The sequence below is a fragment of the Melospiza melodia genome, chromosome 26, assembly GCF_035770615.1.
Source record: "Melospiza melodia melodia isolate bMelMel2 chromosome 26, bMelMel2.pri, whole genome shotgun sequence".
NCBI classification, from domain to species: Eukaryota; Metazoa; Chordata; class Aves; order Passeriformes; family Passerellidae; genus Melospiza; species Melospiza melodia.
In genome coordinates this window covers 3,966,895-3,991,056 of record NC_086219.1, presented here as the reverse complement: position 1 = coordinate 3,991,056, position 24,162 = coordinate 3,966,895, and the positions used below count along the sequence as shown (strand labels likewise).

The following is a 24,162-nucleotide window of genomic DNA, read 5'->3' as shown; positions in this document are numbered from 1 at the left end:
AACCACATTCCAAAGCAGCAAAACACAGGAGAAGTAAATGAGATAACATTGTTTACCTTTTTCTCTGAGGCTTCTCAGCTTCCCAAGAGAGAAATCCCAGGCAAAGAGATTTTTCAGAAAATGTGACAGGGAAGGCAAACTCCCCTTCTCCCCCATGCTGTGACATCCAGCTCCTGCCAGCTGTCAGCTCAGAGCTCCCCCTCTCTCCTGCAGGGCACAGACAGGGCTGGGACTGGCACAGAGAATTCCTGAGTCTGGAAGGCAGTTTTGCCTTTCCATGGGAAGGTGCAGCTGGGGAAGTCAGGCAGGAGCATTCTGAGCCCATGGGCAGAAGGAGCAGAGGCCAAACTGGAGCTGCAGCTGGGAGCCAAGCAGGCACAGCTCCCAGCAATGTGTGATGGATACCCTGACAGGGACCAGGCTGCTCTGAAGCAAACCTACTACAGAAAATACAGACCCATTACTTATGAGAATGGGATGATGAAGCACCAAGGTCCAATTTCTCACCATCTGCCAAAAATACAGCAGTACATGGTGCAGCTCACCTCTGACATCCACACAAATGTGTTACCTGCAGGTTCTCAGCTGAGCCAGGACTTGAGCTGGCAGGAGGATGATTGCTACTGAGAATCAGAAACGTGGATAGGCTGAGAGAGCCCAGATCTCTGAATAAAAACATAGATCCAAGCCTGAACATTTTTCATTTCACAAGCCCATTTCATTTATCCTCATTTTTTGGAATAGATAGATAATTTGACTCAGTTTTAAGAATGCTTTAAATGACCAAATAACCCTTTAAAAAAAAATCAATAAACCCTCTGCAATGATACATCTAATGTTACTTTCAAGATGCCTGTATTTCAAGGCACTGCATGACTTACCTCATCAGAAGCAGTTCAGTTATGTACTCATCTAAGATTACTTCTTTCTTTTCCAATTTCAGTATGATGCTACTTTTGTTCTGTACCTTGTACTCCCTGCAGTGATTCTGCCTTTCTCCTGCAGGCTTCTTTCAGCACTATCAATCATATCTCTCTGTTATGTCCCTTAAAGCAGAAAAAGATGAACAAATTGTTGCTCTGCAATTATTTAAGAACTTCCTTCTCTATGAGACATGTTCACGAAATAAACCTTTCATTTTTTTTCTCTGTACTTCCTCTAGAACAAAAACTTTTTAGAAAAGTCACACAGACAGAAGTTTTAAGTCCTGCATGCCAAATCCCAGCAGTTTAGAAATATTTAATATATCACACACAAAAAGTCCTTGCCCTTGTGGAATGCAGAAAAGAAAGATCATATCCTGGAGTTGGCAAGGTGGAGTGTGACTGAAAAAAAGAAACAACCACAAAATCCCTCAACAAAACAGCATAAATGGCCACAACATGGCCATTTTCAGTGTACCCCAACCCATGTACAAGCAAAAAAAGTATTGAGGGTTCTGCTAAAAGTATTTTCTACACATTGCCAAAAGCAAAACAAACACACATTTGAACAGTTCTTTGCAGTATATTTTTCAGTTTTATTTATAAAATCAGATGCTCCTTTAAAGTGTACAGTTAAAATCACAACTGTAAATTCAACCACAGCTGAATATTGTTTCAATAAAATACTCCTACCAACTGATGTAAAAATTCATTCAATTGTGATTCAAAACTGGATTCAGCTGGAAGATAAACTTATCAATACATTACTCATTCAGCAAGTATTTACCACACTGTAAAAATACATGAGGGTCCCTTCTCTTCATAGCAATGCCATGAAAATATCTGCACAACAACTCATCTTTTAAAAACATAATTCTACATTTATGAATACAACAACAACAACAAAAAAAAAAAGATTGCCAGCGAAATCCTCTGAGGGTTTCCAAACTGCTGACACCCCCACAGGGGGCAGTAACTGCATCAGTGCTGTACCAGCATGTTTTCCCTCTGACCACTAAAAAAGTGATTTTTCCAAGCAGCTCTAAACTGTCTGCAACATTTTGCCAGGCAAAACAAAGCCACAGAAACAAAACAGCAGGTGCAAATCCAGCTGCAACACTCCCTCCACTGGCCTTTCTGATCAGAAGTGCATCTTGCTGTGATCACTCCAGCACACCACAGAGACTGAAAGAGGAGTACAAGCTGAAGTAAAAACTGCCAGTTCCTGAAAACTTATGGAAATGAGGTCAAAGGCTTGATAAGGCATTTCATTGCATGATGAAGTTGTGGTCCTATCAGGGTAAAGAGTACCTGGGGAAAGTTTGGGGATTTTTTATACTCAGGGGATAAAACCTGCTGAGTTTGCAGCCAGGACTGTTTGATTTTTGGGCAAATAATTGTCCTATCACACAGGGCACGGATTCATCTGTTAATTCCTCTTACATTGTTCTCTTACACCATAATTTTTCCATAACCCAGGAAATGTGTAGCCCCAGAGAAGGGATCCTGCATTTAAGATTTAGCCAGGATTACAAACTTGGAATTCAAACTCCTAGGCATATGAATTTTCATAATATATGGCCAGAGGGTCTGTGGGATTCACAGCAATTAAAGAACTCTCTGGGCTGTTGCTCAATGATTCTATGGGCACAAATTCACAGCAGCAGGGGGTACAAGAAAGGTTAACATCTCCAAACAAGAAACACAGGTAACATGATCAGGTTTCTACATACAGAATCTGGATCACTTGTAGCAAAGACAGCACAGGATACAGCAAGTGAAGACTCCCAGATTTTACTCCTGACTTTGGAATAAACTGTGGGTTTGCAGCTTTGTGTCTCTGCCTCTTTTTATACAGCTGGGATAATAAAAGTCATCTTTTTGACATGTTCATGGACCTATGGATCAAAAGCATTATTCAAGTGTTAGGTACATATTGCCATTCTCCTGAACTGTCTCACTGTTTCACAAAAGAGATTACATGTCTGCCTGCTAAGACATTGCAAATCAGCTCATTTTCATACTTGGGAAATGAACAAAACTTCCAAACTCAGGAAATAAAAATAATGTACACAAAAGAGTCTACTGATACCATAACTTACTTTCTGGCTTAGTGTTCCAAGCTGTTTTGAAGGAGACAGCTGTCCTTACCTGAAATATTCCATTTAATCTATTTCACTAAATCTCAAAATGCATTGAAGCAATCATTTTAATTTAAGCACAGCTAAGTAGAATGAATTCTAGTGAATAAGTCTAATTTGACAGAGAAGTTAATTAAGAAGCTTGCCAATCAAGAAAGAACCCTTACACAAAATATCTGATTACATGTTTTAGAGCAAATATTTTAGGCAGTGTGCTTATAAAGCAGAATAACATGTTTGGAAAATGCTGTAAAAAGACTAGGAAAGGTGTAAGATATTGCCCACATCTTCCTACTTGAATACATGACCTGTAAACACCTACTGAAATCTGTTATTTTAAGAGGTGTTTGCAATTTGAACACAAGCAGTACTGAGGATGTGTGGAACTCTGCTGATTTGCAACACAAGAAAAAAAAACAAATTCAAGCTGAAAAATCTGAAAGACAAAGAAAGGTAGCTTAAGAATAAGTAAAAACCAACAGGTATAAACAGAGCAGGCAAAAACACTGAAAAACCCCCAAATCCATAAAAAGAATGCTGCCTGAGTCAAATTAGCCTTGAAAACTCAAAATTCTGTAAAAATAACTTTCCTTAAAATAATCTTTAACAAGAAAGATTGTCACTGGATTGACTTTTACAAGTAAAGAAGCCTTTAGATAAATATCATTTTCCTTCAATGACCTGCAGATCACAGTATTTTACTTGAACCTTACCAGTAACTGAAACTAGAGAAATGAAAATATTTCACACAGCAGCAAAAGGATTACACAGAACAAAAGGGTAACTAACATGTTACATTCTTAAACTCTTTGCTGAGAAAGCTAAGGTGAGTAATAACATCACAAAGAAAATCTGATTACATCCAGCTTTTGATAAGCAGAGGGGAAATCAGACAAAATTTACCAGGTTTTCAGCCAAGCGTGTCCTGTTTGAAGAGCACTTTGAGACATTAATAAGAACAAGTCCTTTTACATACTGGAAGTGGTTACCATGTTCTGAACTACAAAATTCCTTTTTCATCCATGGATTTCAACAGCCAGAGACTCCATTACAATGAAAGAGGTTAAATCTTATGCAGGAAGTCAACAGTGCTAAGAAATAATGAGTATGTGGTTTGATGCTCAAGTTTAGCTCCACAACATGTGAGTTTTGAAAGCAGAAGAAATGAAATGAATTCTTTTTGGTTTTGGCATCACCACAACAAAAACAAATCAGACAAACTGCTTAAATAATTTCCTATTTGTTATGTCTGGATTCAACTCCCTCTCATCACTCAAGAAAGAAAACACTGAGATACAAACCCATCTTTTATCTTACATTACATGTAACTCCTTTAATTGATAACTACTTGCCTTGAGAGAGAAAATTTTCCATGGGTCTGTTTTTAAAAAGCAGAGCTTGTAGATTGATACTTTTGAGTTGGTTGGGGGTTTTTTAATTGCTGTATGTAATTTCATCTCTGGTGTATTTGCAAACCAGTTATCCTTAATTAATTTATGTATCTGTCTTGATAAACACAGCTTTAAAATCAAAAGCTGTAAAACAACTTGACTCCAAAACACACATCACAAAAACCATAGGGAATAATTTGCTTTTTTCCACTTCAGTTTACTTCTTTTCAATGGGCACAAGCTGGCAAAAGGCATTTGATGCAGAACAACCCAGCCAATTTCAGCTGCTCTTTAGATTCTCAAACCAGCTACATCAATTTCAGAGCCTCAGATTATTTGGATCTTTAGTTTAGACCTTTAAATATTGAACAAAAATGAAGAGCACCGTAGCTGGGCTTCAATACATCCACCTTGGAGAGTAAACATGCTCTGATCAGTAGGTTCATCACCACAGGTTGTTGAACACTGCATCTTTTCACACTTGCTAACTTCAGAAGAACAAACACCCAAACCAAAAGAAATCTTTGTATTTTGCTCATCATTGAGCAGTTCAAGGTTACAAACATAACCCATTCCATGAGGTCAGAAAGTGAAAGAGCCTCCCACTGAAAGATTGTCTTCAGAGTCATGCCAGGAGTGGAGGGGTGGAGGAGGGAGATGGAGTTTCATGTGTGACTGCTCATGTTGGTAAGAGGTGGCCATGGAGATCATGGAGCAAAGCCAGAGGAGGGAACAGGGTGGCAATGACACCCAGCAGTGGCACTGGCACAGGGCTGATGTCCTCAGCGTGGCTCTCCCTTGTTCTCCATGCTCTCATCAGCCACTGCAGCCTCACAACTTCCTTCCCTGCTGTCACACGTCACACAGCCCTTTGCAAAGGAGCAAGAAACAGAAATTTAAATTCTTTTTATGAGTATATTTCAAAGGGTCAAATCCTATGGAATGATACATTGCAATCTCTTGAAACCTCTCACCAGTGGGGTGAGACCTCTCTAAAAGCAGAGATTAATTATACACCTGCCATTTACCTTGCCTCAGATCTGTTAATTTGGTTAGTGGAACATGCAGTTCTACCTTTAAGAAAAAAAGGCATGCGACTTTCTTCTTGAATTTCTTCTAAAATTATCATTCTTCTGAATTATAAGGTCTTCTTGAATTTGAAGACCTTATCATTCAGCTTTATCCTTACTGAAGATTTGGACTGCAGCCTGAACAGCAAACAACACTGACTAACATACACAGCTGAAATGCCTGAGTGTATTGATATTTTTCTTGTTCTTGATATTGGTATTTTCTTGTTCTTCTGTCTAGAGACTATGTTTTGATATTGTACCATTTCGTACAATATTGAAACAAACTCTCCAAACAGAAGTCCTGTATTTCTTGCTGCTGTCAGAAGCCTGGTTGTATTTGCAAAATCACAATCTGCACTGGAAAACATGACTTTCTGTTTAGGAACAGTTTCAGGACCTTAGATAGAAAATAGTGATATCTGCACACCAATATATTTCCTAACATCTGAGGTTATAAACACTCAACAGAATTTTCTATACAATCACTGCACCTAATTTTGCTATCAGAATCAAACAGAGTTCTTAACCACAACAGGACACATGTTATCAATGAGGTATTAGAAAAACAGAGACTAGTTTTCTAGTTTTGTTCCACAGCCAAGGACATCCATGTCTGAGTTTTTCTTCTCTAAGAATAAACACCACATCTCAGAGCACCACATTTCACAATTCCAGCCCAACATGCAGTGCTAAAACAGACAAAGAGATTTTTCTGGTACACAAGTGCATTAACACAGCCTTAAAATTTTCTGTACAACTCAACACTGAAGCTCTAAGTCTTTGTGGGACTAGATCTGTCTTGCTGTTCTCCATAGCACCTGGGAGCCCTTTAAAGTGATTAGGAGAGTCTCTAACACACATCAAGGCAAACCAGAAGCAGTTTAGCAGAGTGTCCAAGAGTTATACCAAGTTATACCAAGCAGTTTAGCAGAGTGTCCAAGAGATAAAATAACAAAATATAAGACTGAATCAATTAATGATTGATTAATCTACAAAAAACTGGCCACTTTTGTGTTTCTTACAATACACCTGACCCCCTCTGTGACTGAGCATTTCTCACCTTCCTGATCACACGTGATCTAATTTTTACTGATATCCCAGCATTACATACTATTCAATTATAGCAACAATTTTAGAAGAAATAGAGCAAAGGACTTAACACCAAGAGAAAAAAACCAACTGTAGATGTCTTACAGGAGATCATGGTACTGTAAGGTGGCCCTGGCTGGAAATGCCTGGGCTGGCCAAGGCAGGAGGGACCTGCAGCTCCATTCCTCACCTGGGTGCTGATCTGCAGGGGCACAGTCTGGGTCCTGATCCACGAGTGCACCTCTGCAAGCTCCTTCTTCTGCCCATCTGTGAACCAAGGCTGCTGCTTCTGCATGACTGCCAGCTTCTCCAGATCCTGCTTTAGAACCTCCTCTTTGATTCTGCAGGGAAGAGACACCTGTGAGCACACAGGGCAGGCACTGACTGACATTGTGAGAGTCTCTTCACCACAGTCCATGGCTGAAGCCTAAACAGCATCAGCTGCTGAAAGGGAACTGTACTTCCTACCTTATTTGCTTTGTAAGGCTGCTTTCAACACTGGGCTCACAGTCTAGGGTTGGTTTTGTTGCAAGTTTTTGGTAGTGGTGTGGATTTTTTTTGTTCTATGGCTTTATGTGGTGCTTTTTAAAATGTGGAACCCAATTACAAATTATATATATAAATACATATATTAAAAGCAACTGTAGTTTTACTCCTTTATGCATTCAAAGTACAGGACAATAATATTAATTGTTCTGTACCAATCCCATTAATACTTCAGCAAAAAAGATTACATGTCACCTTATTTTAATAGACAGGGGAATGGGAAAAAAATAGACAAAAAGTAAGTAAATAGCCAGGCCTAAACTGGACAAAAAAAAAAAATCTAAGACACCTTCTTGAAGTTTCATTGGTATGTGTGCTGTTTCTACAGTCTCACTTTAATCCTATAGTTCCATGCACAATTCCAATCTCCATGTCAGAAATTGTTGATGTTTTCCAACCTGTTTGGCATTTGGTAATTCATTAGAAATCTCTCAGGTGTGTGATCCATCTTCACCCAGGCTGACTCATGCTTCAATTGATAAGCTGTCCCTTTTTCTTCTGCTTCCTGATTGTCCTCTTCTTTGGAAGCTCCAGAAGAATAATTACTGGCAAAATACTTGCTGCTTTTCCCACTACCTGCTGAGAATGACCATTAAAAAAAAAAAAAAAAATGCAGATGCCTGGAAAATCCCAATAATTCAGCACAAGTACACCACCCCCAGTGTATTCTTGCAAGTCAATTCTGTAATACAAACACAGGTATTCCCAGATGATTGCTCTAGCAATTACTACCTATTGAGAATTCAAAGATAAAGTGCATTGTCTCAAATTATTCAAGATCTTCAAAGCTCTATTACTTTTCTCAAAATTAATTGGCTCAACTTCTCTGCTTCTGAGGCTCTGGGCAGATTCACCTTTAGCCAAGCAAGATGTGAAGTAGTATCTAATGCAGACAAAAGTGATAATGAGAAAAATGAAGAGTGACTTCCAGGTTAAAGGAATAGCTTCTTAGACTCATTTCCAACAGTGACTGAAACAAACTTGGCTTCAAACACTGAAAGCTGATGAGAAGTAAAGGCCATGGATCTTCTTACATGGATTTCCCATCCCCACTACATTCCATGTTAGCAAGCCATCTAGCACCAAACACCTAAATCTTGGGCCTCCCTACCTGTGCCATGACCAGAAGTCTCGTTGAAGCTAGAGCCTAAAGAACCAGATAAAGCTGATCCACTGCCTGATGCTGCTGAGCCTGAACCCAACTGTGAGTCCTTGTACAACGAGCGGTCAGGAAATTCAGGAGCAGCAGTTTTACCATTATCTTCTGGCTCATTATCCTGGAGACAAAAAGCAGATCCAACACATCCACAGAAGTTACATTTAAGTATGTAAAAGAAAATTCATGCAGTTATTGCATTTGCCACATGTTGACCAAGTTCTCCTATCAATTCAACAGGTTTGGAAGTTTTAGCTCTGAAAATGAGTGGTGGTTTACAACTCAGGATAACACTCTTCCATGGGTGAAAATCAACAAGCATCTGAACTCTAGTTTACTGGTTTCTGCTGTAGATCCTTCCCCAATTTGCCAGAACATTGTATGGCTGCATAAAGTTACAATTTCTGCTGACAAGAGAGGAGTCAGTTCCCTTCACATCCTGTTGGATGGCATCAAGCAGCCATACACATCAAGCAAAGGTGCACTACAGGGAAAATGAGAGTCTTCCCCTGATTCACTATGCGAAGCAACTGCTTCAGCAGCTCCAGGTACACCAGCTCCCCTTTCAGGACCCTACCCTGCAGTTTCAGCTGCTCCAGCCTTTCCAGCCCAATCTGGATTCAGGAGGCAACATTTTTTTCCTTGCCTGCAGAGCTCAGATTCCTGCCTCAGTTTACCGCGGAAGTTGGAGAGGCCTTTTCTATGCCCATGTATGGAAACCGACCCACACGGATCCCTGTTCTTCTTTCATTAGCTGCATCCCTGGGAGACAGAGGGAGTAATTAGAAAAATATCTTCCCTTTGTTTTGGTTCTCCACAGAGACTGTGGGACTGGGTGAAAAAGGATGCAAATTGCGCAGCACTAACCGAGTTCCACATGCATCAAAAGCCCCAAACCCCAAATTCTAGCTGACAGTTCTATTGAAAACATTGCTGCCAGAATGCTCAGCAGAAGCAGCTTGTGGCAGCCTAGACCAGAAGATCTCACATTTCTGTCATTTACTAAGTGCCCACACTGTACTGGTACAAGTTCCCATAAGCACAAGTATAAACTGCTTTCTCCACCTCCTGTGCTATTTGTGACCTGCAGCCTACATAGCACAGCCAACAGAAAAAGCAGCTGACAAAATCTGTGTCCCTGACACACAGATCATCACCACTGGTTGGGTGACAGAACACTGTGAAAGTCACTTTCTCCTCTACCTGAAAAACCTTCGTTACTTACGTGCTTATCTTCTGCATGTGGCTTAACATCAGCGCTAATGGAAAGCTCCATAGGTTTTGGCAGCTCTTCTTGAAGCAAATTCAGCTGAAGTGGGGAGCTGCTCCTTGAGCTGCTCAGCAGCAGGGCCTGGTCACACTGGCCCTCTTGCTGGTCCTCCACAGATGAGTGAGGAGAAGCTGGAAAGGGCTGATCCACAGAGCGTGGTGCTGCAGGCGATGGAGCACAAGGAGGGGGTGCTGGGGGTAACGTGGTGCATGGATATGAAGAGGGGGGATAAACACACTGAGGGCCAGGGAGAAAGACATGCTGAGGCATCTGAGCATACATGGGGAAACCCTGAAAAAATACAGCCATGAAGGTGCCTATGTTTGGGGGGTAAAAGACTGGGTATGACTGTGGTCCACAGCATAGCTGGGATGAGGACATGGACTGGGGCTGTGATGGGCGAAGGGCAAGCTGCTCTCCTCCAGAAGGGGCTGGAAAAGTTGACACTGGGTTCAAATAGGCAGGAAATCCCACAGGAGGATGGACATTCAGACTGGAGGAGCTCAGATAGGACACTTCTGAGGGAGAGAACAACTGTTTCTGATTTGTTCTCTTCTCACATGGAAGACTATTTCTATTTTTACTAGAAGAGTGGCTATCTGAGCACTGTCTCTGAGGTTTCTGGCGCTTGAATTTTCCATGTTTTCCTTTTTTACAGTTAGCAGGGCTCATCTGCTTTGAAGGGGAATCACCTGAGGAAGAAAAATAAACATATTGACTGAAATGAGAGAACCAGGCAAAAAGAAAAAAACTAAGAAAAAAAATAAAACCACCTAGATAAATGAGTGTGGCTTAGCCAGAGAGCTGACTTTCCTCTGGATAATTCTTCCAGAAACCAGTGATGGATTTGCTGACATATCTACAACATTTTTCTTCATGTCATCAATTTTCCTATCGATCACTTTGGCTTATCCTAATCAGATCTTCTACATTCTTTCAAGAATGTAAAGATGTCAACAGACCCCTGGGATTTGCAGGCTTTATTGCAATAACTATCTGTTATTTGTGAAAATAACTTCACTATTTGTGAAAAGTCTAAGACAGCAAGATCCAAGACTGAGCAGACCCTCTGTGTGGGTAATGCTGCTGTGAAATCTTGGCAATCCAAAGGAAGCATTCTATAAGCAGCCACAATAAGATATTTACTAACTTATACAAAGGAGAACCAGACTTCATGATCAGCTTGGTCTTGTAAATCATCTAACAATTCTTTATTTCTCAAAGCTGCTGCCTACCTTGGCCACAGGAATGTCTGTTGTTACTTCCACTTCCTTGTTGAAGGTAAGTCCTAAACGGAGAGAGCAAGACCCTCTGTCTGAACTTGTCAACATAGTTCTGCTCCTCCTTTTGAGTGTGGGCTGACAAGGTCTCCTTTGTTAGCCCAACTGGCTTTAAGTCCTCAGGCAGCACTGGGAGACTCTGGGCATTCACAGGAGGCAGCTCAACTTGTTCACTTCCAACAGCAGCATCCTCCATTGTAGTCACTTCTTTGAAGAAGGAAGAAAACAAATCACTCTCTGCTCTGCCCTTCTGGTGTCAACTACCACAAAACCCAGAGTGTTAAACAGAAAATCTCATCTGAGCTACTGAGCAGAGGCATGAGGAGAAAACACCCTTTCAACTCAAATATAGTTAAACTAACATCAATTGAGCAAATTCCTTTGTATGGTCTGGAAAATTTCAAATTCACTTTGAAGTTAGAGGCATGTCTTTCTTCATATTTTCTTAGTAAAAGAGCAGCTACATACTTTTTTTTTTTTTTTTTTTCTTATTTCTGCATTAAAATGAAGTGACATTGGCCCCATAGTAATTTTTATTTGAATCCTCAATGGCCAAAAGCACACTGTTGTGTTTGAGGCATGTGCAATGAAGTTCAAGGGGAAAGGAAACAGTGTAGTCTGTTAAAACTATTTTACTAAAACACCTTAAAAACCTCCAGGCTCGAATTTTTTCTTCACAGCACCCTGAACAGTACTTGAATATTTCAGAATCCATGACCAACACTTTCTCACCGTGTACTTCAGGCTGGAAACATTGTGTAAATTGAAACATCAGTCAGTGTTTTGTGAGTGTGAACAGTACCTGATTCAGGGTGTGGGACATGCACTATAGTGCTGCTGTAGCTGCACTGGCTGGTGACAGATATGACACTTGGAGCCTTGTTGGACAGGGTCAGGTCTGCCAGAGGAGCTCCCACCATGCCTGAAGTTGTCTGGTCTTTCAGCGTCTCTTCCAGACCAGCAGATATTGGCGTGTGGGACTCAACTGCTGACAGCATAGCAGTATCTATTGGCAAATGACAAAGTTTCTACATGGAATTCCATTCCAAGCACTCTGCTCCCAATTCATCAAGTCTCACTGGTTCAGAAATAACCAGTAAGTATGCAGACTATTAAATAAGACAGTTTTATATACTAAAAAAAGTATTTATATGCCAGTGCAATGTCAGCACATACTAAATGTGGCATAAACTGAGTGAGCAACAGAAGGTTCATTTAACAACAACAAACAAGAGTTCTTTTGATGCATTCAAAGATTTAACATTTTAGCTTATGTTTAACTGGGAGATCTAGGCAATTTAGGCAAATATTTACTAAAATACTGTTAGCAACACAACAGTTTGAAAAGTGGACAAACTCTGGAACACACAAAAGTGACATATAAAAAAACCCAAATCAGTTTTTGTGGTTCTAATATGATGGTCAGTACACTTTGTGTTACCTTCCAATGCCCTGACTTCCTGCTGACTTTGCTGGACTTGTTTGTCATCTTCTGAAGATGACGATGATGTATTTGCAGAAGATTTACATTTCCTTTTCAATGCTGGAATACTGCAGCTCTCTAGATATCTGAAATGAAAGCATATCACAGGAAGCTCTCTCTACTCTGGGGGGTGTTTTTCTCCATTTGGAGAGACAAACATTTGAACAATCCAAACTGGAGATCCAGAGGTTGTTAACTAGTATTTTAAATTCACTGCAGGAAGTTCTGGACACGTATCTGCTTTCCAAGGAGTATTTAAAATAAAATCTACCACTCTTTGAAGGGGAAAAAAAAAAGAAAAAAGAAAGATTACATTATCCACAGGGTTAAGAAATACCGACATTTTATAAATTATATCAACTTTCTGTTTCATATGGATGTTCCCATAATGTGTAATGAGAAGACACTGACATATTATGATCATCAAAATTCACTTAAATTGGTATTGCACCAATGACAGATGTCAACAAATAGTTACAAACAGAATCTTAGGTCTTAAAGTTTTCATTACTGTGTAATTCAGACTGGGCAATCCATCCCAATGCTCAGAGAGTCTGAAAACTTTACAAACAATCCCAAATTTATCTCACAACTCAAATGCCAGTTCAAGGCCAATGCAAACTGCTTGGATATTTACTTTCTACCAATTAATCTTAAACTTGTATCACTAAATTTTTCATAGTTTCATACCTGATGATACTATCAACACAATTGATCTGCTGATAGGAAGGAACATGAGGAGTCTTCTTTGGATCATCATAAAATGCATTGCCTGGTTCTGTGCCATCCCCTCTCAGTGTCTGAAGAAAACAGGAAGCAGGGTGCCTCTTCCCTGGAACAGAGGAAACCTTTAAATATTCCTCTCAAGGGCATCTAAACACTACCCTCACAGAGATTATATATATATTTATATACACACAGATAACTATATATTGGAATCCACATAATGAAACAAGGTCCTATGGCCTATACAGAATAACTGTCATTACAAAGTTACTCTGCATTTTAATCTCTATTTATATGTTTTGAGGCATGGGAAGGACTGGGGGAAAGATGCCTGAAAAAAGCCAACCCTCCCTCCCCTTGAACATCCATTCAAAAAAGCAAATACAAAGAAAACAGCATATAAAACTCTCTGCTTTTAAGTTGCAAATAAAGCTGCAATTAATATTACTCTTCTTTCAATTTATACATCACAGAATGCAACCCATTATTTAAGAGTAATTCACAATTTTGTATACCATGAATACACTGGCCAGAGTCCTATTAATATTGACAGTACAGTCCTCTAGGACAACACCAGCAGTTAACTTTAACAGAGAGTATCACAGAGCAAAATGTTTTAATACAGATTCCTATGATATTTGAGGGAGCATCCAGCTTTCTCCATACATTTGTGCTACATACAAACTGCAAATTATGTGCATTAATATAAAATGAAGCACTCAGTAACTAAATCCCTGCTTCAGTGGGAATTAAAGCCATACTGTCCAGCCTATGATCATTTCTAGGAGTTCATATATAAGTAATCAAGGGGAGCTTCCAGACTACTTGCTACAAGCACGTGGGCACTTTCACTAGAAAATATTTAGGTATAAAAAAGGAGAAGTTTGTTAACCTAGAGAGAGATACGTTCCTCCATATTTCAAGGAGGAGCTAAAAAGTTTTGCATCTGCTGAGGTTATTTTTAGAGATGTGTTGGGGGGAGGATGGGGAGCTTATGTTTGGGTTTTAAACAAAACAAACCCCATGTCTAAACCATGCTAAAAAATGCAATCTAAAGGTCTCATCATAACACTACATAGCCAAACTCATGGCCACAGATCTACAGGAGCTCATGTTACTTTAAGGATCATAACTATATTAACTTACCTCCCAAAACTTCTGAGCTCACAGCCTGTTCATTTGCATTCTGTGGCTTGCTCCTCGATGCAATGTACAGCTGCTGCCCCAGGTTCTTTATTCTGTTTACATCTGCACAAACTTGTTGCAATGTCATCTTGAGACACACAAAAAAATGCAAAGTCAGAATAAAATGAGCCCAAAGAGGCCATAAGAGCTGAGCTGGGTACTTGTATTCTTCAAATTGAAAGGGAGCAGACTATCAGCCTAAGCCTGGTATCTATTGGTATTTGTAAACTTAATTAATCCAATTATCATGGTAAATTTCAGTAAATTAACTATGATAAAGCTCAAACAGCCTCAGCATTTGGATGTTTTAATACCCATGCCAAGCACTGAATGTGAGAATAAGCTGATGACTTATTCATCAGGAGGCTCACAAGGAAATAAGGTATTTGCAATGCTTGTTTTAGGACAGCACTAATTCCACTCTCTTCTACAGCAGTGAGCAAAATTAAGAGCAAAAACCAAAAGCCAGCACTCTGTCATTAACCAATTTAGCTTGAACATGGCTTTATTCTTCCCATGTCAGTAAAATTCATCATGAGAAGCACGTGTACACAGTAAACATTTTCATTTTTACAGGTGGATTTTCACTACTCTGCAGTGACACATTTAGACTTACTGGTTCCTGTGTCTCCTCTGCACAGTTCCCATTGGAGTCACTTGAAGATGCTATGCTGATGTAGTGCTCATAAGAACCACTGCTTCCAAGGCTCCCATAACCACTGGAAACATTGCTGTGAACTGGCTGCATGAGAGGAGAAAGAAATTTAAAAATCATCCTATAAGAGAACAAAGTGAAGGAAACAACATACTTTGCAACACAGAACTTCAAATAAACAAAGACCAAGTGAAAAGTCAGTATTTGTCTGGGCTCTACCACTTGCTTATGAAGAATTCTCTACCATGCTTCAAACTGTTTCAAGATGCAGATTTACCTGTCAACATAAAGACTTGGCAAAAATGTCAAACAGATTTTTTTTTTGTAATGAGGTGGGCCTGTATCTACATAGAAATTTCCTTTCAGACCTTTTAAAAGACCATCCTCAAAAGAGCCCACTAATCAGACTCACGTTTCTTCAGCCTTCACTAACAAGGCCAGCCTGTGTTCTGAAATGCTTTTGGCTTCTTTACCTGCAGAAGCAGTTTGTAAATTTGTCCTTGCAATTCTCTTATCTCTTTCTCCACGCTGCTCGTTTCTTTACTTCTTGGGGCAAAGACATCTTCATTCAGAGGGCTTCTGGAGAGAGCCAACAGTATTTCACTGGTCATTTTCATTTGATGAAGAAAAGATAGCTACAAACACTTAGAACAGATTCTTAATTGATTTTTGATTATTTTGACTGTTCTGCTGAGTCAACACAGAGGAATGTATTCTGTCCCCTGAGCTGCTCTGAGCAGGGAAGCTCCAGGGGAGTCAATACACCAGCAGAGACACCAGTTAAAGCTGACACCCACCCCTCTGTCTCCTTCACTCAGAAGGCAAACTCAAACTCATACCCCATAAAATCTTGTATAAAAGATCACTTTGCAAAATCAGAAGGCCATTCACAAAAGCCATTTTCTCTAAGAGAATCCAAGTAAAAAGGCAGTCAATCATATTTTCCAATTTCTTGAAGACTGAGGAAAAACATCTGAAAAAACAATTTATATGTTCAATACTAACTGCATTTTAAAAAGATGTTGCCTTGGTAAATATTTAAATGCTGTATCCAGTAAATATGCCAAAAGAAGGCAAATTATTGGGTTTTTCTGCTGAGCATGAATGAATTGTAGGTAATTGTTAAAGTGATTAATTTTATGCTGCTTTTTAGCTTTGGCTCATCTAAAACTGGTACTTTAATTTGGACATCAACTATATGCAAAAACCTGCTAAAATAAAAAGCTGGCTTTGCCTTTGACTTCAAAGTAATTCACTTATTTTCACACTTAATAAACAAGACTAATGGTGTTCTGAAGGAATGGTGCGAAGACAGATGCCAGGCTGTTGTCACATCAGCAAGAGCAAATGATGTCCCTAGCTCAGTACTCAGACTGTTTTGTTTTGCAGAGTAATCAATGAAAAGCTCTTTATTTGATCAATTCCACAACTGACTTACGTGCGGACTTTGTGTCGGCCAATGATGAACACAACTTTCCTGCTCCAAGGATTCACAAAACTGGACCAGCTGGTGTCCAGGATGACATAATCCCCATTTTGAGTACAAAATCTGATAGGTAAATGTTCAAAAGGGGGCTGGCCAGCAAATTTCAGTACTGGAAGAAAAACATAAGAAAGAAGGTTTAGCTTACAATATGACAGTAGTGCAAGCACAAACATGACTGGGGTTCTTAGAACTTTGGGATTGAATTTACTTTGATCTCAAACTGACTGCACGAGTTAATTAGTTAATTTTTGTCTAGACTGCAGATCAGTCACATGTCAAGCAACATGATAAAGGAATGATAAAGAATCATAAAACCAACAGAAATTCCTCTAAAAGCAGCTCTTACTTTTCCGGTGAACAGTGATCATCAGAGGACGATCTTCTGGGTGCAAATACATCAGTATGGACGTTCCAATTAAATCCTGAGGTAAGTAACCCAACAAAGGCACTGCTCTGAAACCCAAACATTATCACAGGTTATAATAACATTTTGACTATTCCCATCCTTAACCCTTTGCTGATCAGTGAAGTGCCCATGCACAATCTACAGTGAAATGACCTAAAGCAACAGAACATTTCCCAACCCATCTCATAATCCTGCACTGAATACTGACACATAAATACCCATGACAAACATTTCTGTGCCTGGAGATTTAACAGATATTCACATTTGCAGGCAGTTTTGTGCTTGTTTACGTGCAAAGGGAAAAACAAATATATCTTGAAGATAATGGGTCATAGGCACATTATCAGTAATTATGCTCATTTTCCACAGCTCCCCATTGCCCTGGATAAGGAAAACTGACAGCAGTTCTGTTTAACATGTGCTTTAAACCAACAAAAGAGATGACATCTGTGGAGTATGAGAGGTTTTCCATGACTGGACTAACACAAAACTGTTCGGTTTCATTACATATTGCCAATCACACAGTTCAGCTACTTAACTTGGGTCTTCAGCTGCATCACTAAATTATTTTTTCTACCTCTCCATATATACCTCACAGATCTTAAAAACTCAAATCTCTCACCTGTCATCTATGTCCAGAAAAACACATCCAGGGGTGTGTGTGGTGGTGAATATTCTTTTATCCATAGGAATTCGAGGAGCTAATAGAAACAAAATATGCACTAAGACAGAAAACTTGGGCATTTACAGGTTCCTAGACTTTATAATTGTTTGCTGCTTTCTAACCAGTAACTTATAGAAATGTTACATATTTCTAGGTACTACAGACTTCTCCCAAAAATAAAAATAACAAGTAGAAGTCAAATGCTTTGGGGCCTGGCAAAGGCAGCACAGATATTCTGGATTTGCATGCAAGCACACACAAGCTGCAGCTTACACAGGTGAGACTGCCCAAGCACAGGCTCTAAACAAAGGAAGAAGACTTCCATACACTGCATTTTTCTATTGGCTTGGATATTTTTCCTACTGGAACCTCCTGACTTGCCTTCATATCCAGAGTGGATTTTCTCAGCCAAAGCTAAGCAGCAGGACTCTGCATCCACGTGGACAGAAGTGCACACGTGGACCAAGTACGGGGTGATTCTGAAGGGGTAACAACGTGCTTCTTGTTCTTGATCTTTCCCACCCCTGAGGAAAAGCAAAAGGGATTAACACCATGGTTTCAAGGCTCCCATACTGTGTGCCAGGGCTGCGAGCCCTGCCCAGAGAAGTTATGCAGAGCACAAACCCAAATAATCAGCTCCTATGCACACTCCTTTGAGATCCAAGGTCAACACACTCAGCAACACTGACCTCCCTCCTGCTGAAGTTAAGTAGATGTTTTGTCCCCAACACTTACATTCAGAGACTGTTTAGAAATACTCCTACTCCAATGGTTAAAGATTGCCTTCTAATTCTTACTCCAGGTCTATCCACAAAACCCACTCATTCAGTTTTGTGCTCTCCTTCAAGATAAACAGTTCTTTTTCTGCTTGTTGTTTATTCTGTACCATTTTAGGAAAACAAAAAAATTCAAGTATCTGTCTCCCTCAAGGTTAGTTTTCACAGACCTACATAAGAAAGACAGCTTCAGATTTGGTGCATTGTTGTTCTTTGACTATCTTCCATAAGAATTTGTCTTCCTAGAATGTTTTTGAACTGTAGCAGCACACAATGTCCTTGATGACATCTTAACCACGGCTTTGCAAGAGCTGCGGTAACAATTTGCACTTTCTATTGCAAGTGCTTTTCCACCTGTTATAATTTCAATATTGTACCCAGCTCTTACAGAAAGAATTGAGTTACATTTTGGAAGATTATAATTTACACTAAAAGTTACTTTCTTATTGCACACTTAGTTTTGTAAAATGTTTCTAGAGAGAAGCAAGTGAAGTGAGTGTCATAAAAACTACTTCTGACACTTCTGTCTTTGGGAAAACAAAAGATACAAATGGAAACTGGATACAGAAGTAGTCTAACTCACAAAAACCCATTTTCTTACTTAAGCCTAGAGTGTGTGCTTGTGAAAAAATATTTTTATTCATAAAGCCAACACAATCACAAGATCTGTTACATAAGGGGAGTAGAGACAGACGTTGTACAAAAACATGGAGAAAAACTCTTATAAAATGAGAAAAACTGTTATAAATGAGTTATGTATCCAAGGAACAGCTCTCCCAACCTAACATTGCTATCTGTCCTGTTGTATTCGTTTCAAGTGCCCTTAAACCACCTTTGTCTCTTGAATTGTGTAAGAGCTAATGTTGTTAAAATAAATGAATGAATCAATGATCAACTGAATGATGGAGTAAGTGTCCTATCTGCTCAGAAGCCAACAGTTCCTACTGAAATCCAGAGATCACCTGAGTCTGGGACAGAACTGCACTGAACACTGAAAGCCAATCTCAACTTTTGCCCTCTTTTGGCTCTAAGATTAGTCAGGTACTAAGCAACAAACAGCACTCACAGCAGCAGCAAGTCAGGATTCACAGTGGCACTTAGGTGACTTGAGTTTCCATTAAGGCTTCTGCCCCAATCTCTCAAGCAATCTTAATCGCAAAAGACTTTTTTTGCCTCCACTCTCAAACAGTAAAAGGGGGAGCAGCAATTTTTCACAAGATAATTCTCCTGCATGACAATACTTAAGGAAATCAATAGGTCCAAGAGAAAAAGGTATAAACAGTTTTCTCCTTCTGTCCCAGTGCAAGTTTATGCATCACTCTGGGCAAGATGTTCAAAACGTGCTACTGAATGACAACATTAAACACAGAAAGCCCATTTTGTGGTGGAGTTTCAGGAGCTCACACTGGTCAGCTATAACAATGGAACAGTTTCTGCTAGTACTGTGCTCCTTGTCAGCCTTCACAAAAATAAAACTGTAACAATGCACTTACCTGATCCTGCAGAAAAAGGATTTCACCTGGGCATATTCATATGGAGAAGCTAATAAGATGAACACATTGAAAGTATCAGTTAATGTCCTTCAAAAGGTCACACCTCTCAGAACTATGTTAAACTCTGCATTCTCCAGATTTTCTGAGCAAGACTGAAGTTTCACAACCTACTCTTTAGCTACTGAATTGTTTGTTCAACAATCTGCTCCCACCTCAAATGTTATCTCTCCTTTCTCTAAGAGTGAGAGTTCACTCACTCTTAGAGAAATCACTGACCTGGAACTAAATTCAGAGGAAATGCATATGAAAAAAAAAAAAAAGGAAACAAACAAATCAACCAACCAATCAACACACCAAGAAAACTTTCTCCAGTACATCACTGTGAAAAGGAAAGGTGATATTTCCTGGCTGTATGAGCCAAGCACCAAAAACTATATACAGGCAAGAAAACCACAGCTCCACGGGGGTGCCACTGCTCTGCTGGGTAGGCACATCACTGGCATCCAAGCTGTGGAATCCCTGGCATTCAAAACCTCCAGATGTCTCATATCCCTTGATACCAAGGACTTTGGACTCTCAGAACTGATGCCAGAACAGCCCCATGTCAAGGTGGGCCAAAGACACAGCCTTGGCCTGCAAGCTGCTTTTGAACTGCTCACAAATAACACAGGACTCAAAAGTCTCACTTCAGACACATCCAGCACTGAATAGCAAATCAGCTTAAAACTTGGGTTTGATGAGCTGTGAGAGGACCATAAAGACAAAGTACCTAAGCAACTATAAGGTGTAGATTAAACAACTTTAAGCTCACAATCAGACTTTCTTTTCAAAAAGTAGCAGTATTTGGAATGATGGAATAAAACAATGCAGTATGTGCCCTTTATTTACCCTAAGTAAGAGTTAAGCCTTGAGGAGATTAGCTAGGACTGGTCCCATACCCACTCCAGTTTTCAAAGTGAAAAGGAACAAATGAGGCTGATGCACATTGGTAGCCTAAGCATCTAAAATAACTACTCTGTCCTCATCTGCAAAGACAGGAAGACACCCAGAGCATTTACAAGCACTGCCATGTCCCACCTGTTTGACTCTCCATGTTCCACAGGGGCAGGTGAGACTGGTCAGTGTGTGTGTAGAACACACTCACATCCTGAGGGACAAGCAGCTCCACAAACCGGGAGGAGTCCAACACTTTCTTCTTACAGTTCAGAATGGAGGCTGCCTGCTCAGAAATGTGCACTATGCGTCCAGACAGCAGAGAGAACACAGCCACAAATGTGTCCTGGAAAACAAACATTGAAGGCAATCATTGCCTGGAACATGGCAGTGATAATGTAAGGATAAAAAGGAAAACAACCCCAAACCACCACACAGAACAACCTCAAACTGGGGTTTAAAGCTGTGTTGGGTAGTGTGTGATCCACTACACCTCCAATGCAGCAAGGTACTCAAGATTTACAAATGCTAATAAGACTGCATTAGTCTTCTCAAAACAGATTAATGCTTGTCTTTGCTTTGAATGACTGGTTATCACTCCACACACTCCTCCACAAATTTCAGAGGATTCATCACAATTCCACACACAGAAACAATTCTGAGAGCTTTCCGATATTTTTTTGTATTTTTTCAAGCATTACAATATTTTTGATACAGCATTCAACAGTACTGAATTTCAAGAAACACTTCTTTAAAGCAGAGTCAGAATGCATAACATCTATTGCAAAACATGAAAAAAATTAAATGCAGAGTACAAACAGAAACCAGAAGTCCCTCAGAAATATGGATCTGATTGGCTTTAAATCCTTCTCTGTCTCAAGAGATTACTCTGCTGTAAATAAATTCTCAAACAGCTATTTGCTGCTTCTGGCCAAAAAAAATTACTATTTCTGCACTCACTATCGTTGGGTACTGACACAGCACAGATGTAATCTTGATTTATCTTAAAAAAATTGAAGGTCTGCCTTGGTAAAATTTAAAGGCCTTTCCATTTTGCACATTCTATTTCTACAACAATGTTAGGAGACTATATTTAGTGAAATTGAATGAACTCCTTGAGTGTGCCTGAATTCTTACAGTGTTTTTTGGAGTGTGTTCAGATGCAACTGCCACCAACTCTTCTATGCTGTATGTCACCACATCTGCCTGAAACACTCTTCGGTCATTCAGAGCCTGGAAAAAGTCATTGTTTGCTAATTGGAAAAAAAAAAAAAAAAAAAAACAAAACAGAAAAAAGCAAAACAAACACAAGGAAGTCAGTAAGGAGACTACTTTGAAAATATTTCTTACAGCCCTTGTACTTTTGTCATCTTTTTGGTGAAGTCCAAGGTGGGATGAGAAGGTCTGTGTAGTGACAAAGGGAAAAGGAATACTGATTATACTACTGGAGTAACCTCATTTTGTTACAGAATACAAGCATGAAGAAGCAGTACAAGTTTAGCTACTTAGTTCTGTGGGAAAACACAAGCTAACCAATAATTCTTCAAAGTGGGATGGGAATAACTTTTTCTTAATATACATAAAAAGTTACTATTAGGCACGTCTTAGCTATGGGATTCTCAAGAAAAGAGAAGCAGTAGGGGTATCTCAACAAAGAGATAACACTGTTGCTTAACAAAAAAACTGGCAACAAAGCCACAGTGCTTCAGAAATCAACTCTTTACAGGATGACTGGAATGCATTCTTTTAATGCTACTTGTTGCCAGACACATCTATGCACACCATGCTGCTTTCTCCAGGTTTTCTCCACACGTACCTTGGACCTGCTGCACACACTGCAAGGCGTAGTTGAGAGCACTGATGGTGCTGGGCTTGTTAGAACTCCTTTTCTCCTCAGGCAAACACCTCTTCATTTCTTGGATCATCATCATCATATCTTTGTGTGACTGGCTCCAATTCAGCTGCTCGCTGTAAAACACAGGTTAAACTTCACCAGAGAATTCTGGTGTAGATTTTTTTTACTACTACCCAATTAAAATTACTCCCTAAATTAACATTTTATGGGAATGGCTGCAGAGTCATGTAATATCCAGGAATGTCCTTATGTTCATTTACTAAATTTCCTGTTATATCTTTCTCACTTCTTTACAATTGAAGTTTTTCTCCTCTACCTTCCTCCTTCCCAACTCCAGTGTCACGGATGGCAAAGTCACATTGAAACCACTCAGCTTGCTAAGATGCCTAGCAACTAAAAAGAAGATGATGTTTACGCTAGATTTTCTAAATAACACAGGTATTAAAATAATTAATAAATGCTGTTTCTTGATCTCTCTAAGGTTTTCAAGCCTTGAAGGCTGTACCTGGCTATGAGCATCTCAGGGAACCATGAGGTCCTCAGAACACACCTGATACAAAGATTTCATGCCTCGTGACTTCAGAGTCTTCGTCATACTTTTTAACTGTTGACTTCAACAGCTGCAGAACTGTTAACAGATAAAATCTCCCTCTCCTTACATTTGCTTATTTCACAGACTAAAAGACAAGCAGTCAATATCCTCAAATCACAGATTCTAACCCTACAGATGAGATTATGAACCCCATTTTTTTAGTAACTCTTTTCCAGTCGACAGTGTCATTAGTATCGTACTCTTACTATATAAATCATTACATAAGTGTAAGTATTGCGTGGTAACTTCACAAGCCTGCCCAACGCTGCATACATTATAGCTCCTTAACTCTTTTTTAGATTAAAAAAAGAAATTACCGAATTTCCTAACTCTCACGAAAAACGTTATTTCAGTAATAACAGTAATTCTGTTTTGGTACTGCTAAACAGATTTAACTGAAGTACACATCCAAGCTCTCCGAGGGTCGCTCAGCCGCTCCCCGGAGGGGCACAGCGCACCGGAGCCCGGGCAGCTCCCGCTCACCGCACCTGCCCGCGGCCCGTGACCGCCGAGCCCCGCTGCCACCGGGCCCGAGCAGCGCCCGGCTCCCGCTCCCCACCCCGAGCACATCCCCGCTCGCTGCCCCGGTACCTGTTGGCTTTCTTGCCGCCGGACTCGGGGCTGTGCAGCTCGGTCCCGCCGGGGCCGCTTCCCGCGCACGCCGCGCACCGAGCGCCCGCAGCCCCCCCGGGCGCCGCCGCCGCCTCCCGGCCGGCCCCAGCCCAGGCCCGGGCCGCGCCGTGCTCCGCGCTGCCGCCTCGGCGCTCGCTCGCGTCCATCGCGGATCCGCTGAGCGCCACAGCACGGGGGGCATCGGCTGCCGCGGTACCGGGGCACGGCCGGACCCTCGGCCTGCGCTGCAGGCAGAGCACGCGCCGCCTCACGGGACGGTGGGAGGAGCGGCGCCCCCCCCCCTCTCCACCGAGCCGAGTGGGCACCGGGGCGGGCTCCGCGCTCCCGCGCTGCTCCCCGCCGCGCGCCCCCTCAGCTCGCAGCTGCCCAGCGCCGAAGGGCCCGGCGGCCTCCGCTTCGCCTTCCC

The 24,162-nt window shown here is 40.6% G+C and overlaps 1 protein-coding gene across 5 annotated transcripts; it reads right to left on the bottom strand.

The window, feature by feature from the left end:
* Positions 1 to 1,495: 1,495 nt before the first annotated feature.
* On the bottom strand, positions 1,496 to 23,902 carry PER3 (period circadian regulator 3). 5 transcript variants are annotated; one of them, XM_063177056.1, is made up of 21 exons: positions 23,715 to 23,902; positions 22,493 to 22,644; positions 21,814 to 21,929; positions 20,821 to 21,022; positions 19,744 to 19,792; positions 17,856 to 17,998; positions 17,433 to 17,511; positions 16,751 to 16,857; positions 16,357 to 16,513; positions 15,392 to 15,497; positions 14,880 to 15,005; positions 14,225 to 14,351; positions 13,043 to 13,184; positions 12,311 to 12,438; positions 11,672 to 11,875; positions 10,825 to 11,076; positions 9,545 to 10,281; positions 8,275 to 8,440; positions 7,562 to 7,742; positions 6,808 to 6,958; positions 1,496 to 5,324 (listed from the first exon to the last, which is right to left on the bottom strand). In XM_063177056.1, exons 1-21 carry the CDS (start codon positions 23,900 to 23,902, stop codon positions 5,238 to 5,240), a joined length of 3,600 nt encoding a protein of 1,199 aa, XP_063033126.1. In that variant the 3' UTR covers positions 1,496 to 5,237. The 5 variants fall into 5 exon arrangements, with proteins under 5 accessions (XP_063033126.1, XP_063033128.1, XP_063033127.1 ...); XM_063177058.1 differs by having other exon boundaries at positions 7,562 to 7,739; positions 23,715 to 23,796; XM_063177057.1 differs by having other exon boundaries at positions 10,825 to 11,073; positions 23,715 to 23,796.
* Between the last annotated feature and the right edge of the window lie 260 nt (positions 23,903 to 24,162).